Raw genomic sequence first — 5,517 nt, forward strand, 5'->3', positions numbered from 1 at the left:
CTTAAAAAAAACACGGGTGAAAACCTAAACGTTTTCAGGCGGGGGGGGGGGGGGGGGGGGGGGGGGTGGGGGGGGGGGTTACACACCGGGCAAGCATATATTAATCACTCAGATTTGCGAAACTCTGGGTGTTACAACACGTATCACTTTTTAATTATGTCTAAAAACCTAAACGTATTGAGGGGGAAGGAGGTGTTGTGTTACACACCGGGCAAGCATATTAATCACTTAGATAAATTGCGAAACTCTGGGTGTTACATCAAGTATCACTTTTTAATTATGTCTGATATTATTCAATCATTTTACTAGAGATATTATTTTCTTAAAGTACATGAATGATATATATATATATATATATATATATATATATATTCAAATCACAAAAGTATTTTCTCGGTGTCCGGTAAAAATATAATAAAAGAAAAAAAGCAACACTAACTGCAGTTAGTGTTGCTTTTTTTCCTTTATAATATATATATATATATATATATATATATATATATATATATATATATATATATATATATATATATATATATATATATATACACACACATATATTTTCGAATAAAGTAAAACAGTTGTGTAATGTTTGAAGTCTACACAATTTATGCTAAAAATTATGGCGATTTATTGATAAGCCAATATTTTTTGGTTCATGGCTCTATTATAATTGCTCATTACTTTATATTTTCCTAGTCTAGAAAGTCGGTTAGATGTAACTCCTTCACACATTACCGGTCATTTGTGAACGTCTGTAAATGAATAAATTCAACCGTAAAGAATAATTGTTCGATCTTGTAGGCGATCGTCTCAGATAGAGAGAGAGAGAGAGAGAGAGAGAGAGAGAGAGAGAGAGAGAGAGAGAGAGAGAGAGAGAGAGAGAGAGAGAGAGAAAGAGAGAAGGAGAGAGAGAGAGACCAATCCACACTTTACAAAAGTTATGTCCCTTGGCCGCCATCTTCGGGGAAAAACCCATGTATTTCTAACAGTAGCCTTTGTAGTTTAGAGGGTTGTAACTTTGTTATTTGACATTAGAAATCGGTTTACCCTGTGGATATTGATTGCCCCAAGTTGGGGCAACCCACACATCGAAGGAATAAATTAAATTCTAAGAGATTTCTTCAAAGGACGCCCAAATGTTTGGTTGCATAAAGAGTGGAAAAATTGTTTTTTTCCCTTTTGACCTTTGGGTTGACCCTGCAAAGGGAACAGCTTTTGCAAACTGTGAATTGGACCAATAAATAACGTGATCTATATAATCGACGTCATAGAGGTCATGACGTCACAATCGAAAAATACATACACGATGAAATAGACATGAAGCCGCCAAAATGAACTATGCGAATACATTTGAGTGGGTGATTGGGATCGTGAACGCGGAAGACAAATATCTTACTGCGGAAAGATACGGGAACAAAATCAACGCAGGGGGGCTCGCTCTACGACAGAAACAAAAATGGACCGTAGAATTTAACGACGACGAAAGCGTATTCATCCGAAGTTATGTCGGGAGTTACATTTCCGTCGATCGGCTCGGAACGGTCACGTGTGAAACCAGGGAGCGCGGGGATGACGAGAAATTCATGCTGGAGTATGCTGCAGACGGGTCGGCTCGCTGGGCTTTTAGAAGCAGGAAGCATAAATACTTCCTGGCCGGAACTGGCGAGGGGATAAACTGTCTCGCCAAGAGGGCCTCGGACGAAGACTTGTCACTCTGGTATACTCCTTTTGCTATGCATCCCCAGGTGACAATCTTTTCGATGCTAGGCAAGAAATTTGCGATCGCGGATTCCAATCACATTTCTTTGGCGGGTATCAAAGCATGGGGCCCTCGGGCCTTGTTTACAATGGAGTTCACGCACGGGAAGTATCGATTCAAAACCTCCGATAATCGATACCTCTCCAAAACTGGATCGCTGGTTTCCACCCAAGACGAGGACACGTTGTTTGGAATGGAAATTCACTTAAGTGAAGACAAGCGGCTGAAAGGTTTAGCGTTCAAAGACAACGATGGTAGATACCTCTCGGCCACTGGACCCTCTGGGACTCTCAGAACTAACTACAAAGTCCTGCGCAAGGAAGAATTCTTCCGCCTGGAAGAATGCCACCCACAGGTCATCATTGTGGGAAATGGCGGGAAAACGGCCTCCGTGGGGATGGAAGTCATGCTGAAGATCATCCGGGTCCCAACTCAGTCCGAAATTTTTCAAGTGAGTATACTTTGTAACTTAATTAACAAATGCGGTTTCAACTTCGATTGGTTATAGGAATAAACAATTACATGTAATGCAACATGAGAGGAGGATGATCGAGCAGATAATTCATACTTCGTAATTTAGAAGAAATATTGTTTACGTTTTAATATTCAAGAATCCGTTTAAGTTACTGTACTGTAATATATCAAATGAACACTAGTGTTTGGTGTTAGTTTCATATCGTAAGGTTTGAAAAAAAAAAATTCAAATTGTGCTTGCAATGATGACAAATATGCAGATCTCTAATTTGTCACGATAACTGTTATTTTTTGTCGCAATTTTCAGGCAAAAACGTTTATATCGTGTAATGCGGAGAACAGAAAAATAAATTCGAGTTGGATAATCTCCTGGGGTGATCAGTTGTTTCCGGGTTCATTGGGGTGTGGTTGCATGGATTTCTTGCAAATATTATTTATAAATAAAGACTTTATTACATAATTCGTCCATCACAGGGATAAAAAGTAAAACACGCACCTTCGAAATTTGCGAAAATTGAGCCCCCCCCCCCCCTTTCACGAACTTTAGTACTGATTTACAGTTTTAGCATTGTAAAAATGCACTGGCTCATTGCAGTTCTGCCAAACTACCATTTAGAGGGAATTCTTTAATAAATAAGTTACTTGTCAACGCTATTTACCGCATGTATTTAATTGAAGGACATACATGTATGAACAAGCTCAGAGGTCATGAACAAAAAATGTGCATTAGATTTGTAATTTTACAGTTGGAATACGACAGCGGGAAAAAGAAATGGTCAATTGAAACCTATGATGGAACATTTTGGGGCGTGACACAAGATGGCCGAATCGAGGCAGTTACAAAAACGTTATCAGACAACAATATGTTCGAAATACGTTGGCTATCTAACGGAAGGGCGAGAATCAGGGGGTCCAATGGGAAATACTTAGCCAGCAAAGGGACTGGGAACTTAGCCGCCCGTATTCCGGAAGATGCAGACGACAGCGGTTTCCAGATCCGGCTTCTTAATCGCCCGGTGATCGTATTCCGGTGTGAGTTTGGATTCATCGGAATTAAAACTATTCCCGGAAGTAACAATGACGAGTACATTTGTACCAAGGCTTACCCGAGTGTTATAACACTGAAGCAGATGAACGATGGGAAATACAGCTTACGGAGTGAAAACGGGAAATATTGGTGTCTCAGCATACCAACAGGAGGTTACCCTTCTATTAAAGCGAACAGCGCCGAGCCTGTTCCGTTTGTGATGGAATTTCGGGACTCCTCGCTTGTCACAATTTTGGCGCCAAACGGTCGTTATCTGCATTGCGATAAAGTGGGCCATTTTCATGCTTCTGCGTTGGAGCCAGACGCGCAATGTTTGCTGTATTGTTAAATTTGAAATTAAAGAATTCTTATCTAACAGATAATAATAGCACCTCATCATTTTGCAGTAGTAACTATTTCAAGAGACATCGGTTGTATACCTTTATTAAAAAAAATCCCAGTTCATACATAGGTAGTGCACGTTTGTTATACATCGTATAAATTTTTGCTCAATCTGGAAAAAGCATGCGAAAAATTCACAAAAATTCTTTTTTTTTCTGGAGGGGTTGGTCGGGGGCTGGAGTCTCTATACTTGTATACAATAGTTGATTTGCAATTTAATGTTTCTCATCATGTGGGTCTTAAAGTACAATACATTTTCAGGAAATGAGTCCAAGATTTTTTCTGTGACATGTTCCCTCTTTTTAAAACTGACAAGGTTTTACATGAATTCATGAATGAAAAATCGTAATATTTCTTTCGACCATTCTAAAGCTCTCGGAACATCTCAAATAATTTTCTCATCCTGGTACTTTCATGTCGTTTGCAATTTTTAAGGCAAAATTACCAAACAAGCTTTAATATTTTAGCCATGTCTTGAAACCTGCATAATGTGATTAATTGGGTTTTTTTTTTTTAAGAATTATTTTTGGAATTTATTTCTTCATTTATTATAATAAGCGATTGAATGTTGTTCAAACATTGATAAATATCGAATTTTTAAAAGCAAAAAGTGGTAAAAACGGTAGCCTGGGACGGACTTAAGAGACCATTCTCCTTATGATATAAACAAGTAAACACCACAAACTACAAAATGTATAATTATCATATGTATAGAGAATATCTGTATTTTCCTTTCAAATAGTGATAACCTAAAATTGTCATGTGGTGTATAAAATAAAAACCGCATGCGTGAGAGTACTTTAAATTTTATTTATAACCAGCATCATGAAATTATTTGCAGCCATTATAACGCAGTTGTTTAGTTATAACAAAATTTGAGTGTCAATCATTGAGTTATAAGCAAGTTATAAGCAAGATACAGAGCTTACAATTCTTTAATTGCTACGTAAAGAAAGCCTACATCCTGTTTTTGCTTACATTTTGAATGTTGAAATGAAAGTTCCAGTTTTAGACTTAAAATGAATGTGATGAACATTAGGAACTAATTATTATTGATTTGTTTATATTTTATTGCATTATATATTACAATGGGATTGCAGGCACGTAGCATCAGGGGGGGGCCAGGGGGGGCCTGGCCCCCCAACTTTTTCTCGCAGCAACAAATTTTTGAAAATTTACATATAAAAAAATGAATTATATAGATTTGGAGGAAAAAGAATTTTGGTAGGGAAGAATTTTTTTTTTGGGAGTATAGTTAATCCCCCCCCCCCCCCCCCCCCCCCCCCCACGGATTGGGATTTTGAAGATTTTTGGAAACTTTAATTTTCCTTTTTTTTTTTCTTTTTTTTTTTTTTTTTTTGGCTTGTCAAGATTTTTTTGATGGGTCTGCCCCCCCCCCCCCCCCACTTTCAAAAACGATGCTACGTGCCTGGATTATAAAAACTTAATTCGCCCTCTCACTACACGTTAAAAAACAAATACAATATTATTGCAAATACGTCTCAGTTTGTACTTATACAATAATAATTTACACCAGTACGTAGATATTTGATTTGTAGTAATTTAAGAAAGTTAATGATATCTAATATTAGTATTACATGTAATTATTATTAATCCTAATAATTAGAAGATGGGCACGAACCTTGTTTACTAGACAAATAAATGTGAGCTCTGTTTATCTTGCTTTTATCTCCACGACTACACGAAACTCTCAAATTTTGGTTGATCATTAAAAATTCATTTCGAAAGTATTTTTTTTTCAATTACATGCAAGAGGGCATTAATAATGTTTGTAACACAATACGATCTTCTGTTCATTTGTGTGAAACGGTGTGAAAACTTACCGTAACTT

At 37.3% G+C, this 5,517-nt stretch overlaps 1 protein-coding gene across 1 annotated transcript; it reads left to right on the plus strand.

Moving 5' to 3' along the window:
- Positions 1-1,304: 1,304 nt before the first annotated feature.
- On the plus strand, positions 1,305-4,200 carry LOC128163840 (fascin-like). Its single transcript, XM_052827508.1, has 2 exons — positions 1,305-2,213; positions 2,983-4,200. Exons 1-2 carry the CDS (start codon positions 1,335-1,337, stop codon positions 3,610-3,612), a joined length of 1,509 nt encoding a protein of 502 aa, XP_052683468.1. The 5' UTR covers positions 1,305-1,334; the 3' UTR covers positions 3,613-4,200.
- Positions 4,201-5,517: the final 1,317 nt, after the last annotated feature.

This window comes from Crassostrea angulata, chromosome 9 (genome assembly GCF_025612915.1).
Source record: "Crassostrea angulata isolate pt1a10 chromosome 9, ASM2561291v2, whole genome shotgun sequence".
NCBI lineage: Eukaryota > Metazoa > Mollusca > Bivalvia > Ostreida > Ostreidae > Magallana > Magallana angulata.

Coding starts and splice junctions, on each gene's coding strand:
- LOC128163840 (XM_052827508.1), top strand. CDS start 1,335: ATGAACTATGCGAATACATTTGAGTGGGTGATTGGGATCGTGAACGCG. Junction 2,214..2,982: donor CTCAGTCCGAAATTTTTCAA/GTGAGTATACTT, acceptor GTAATTTTACAG/TTGGAATACGACAGCGGGAA.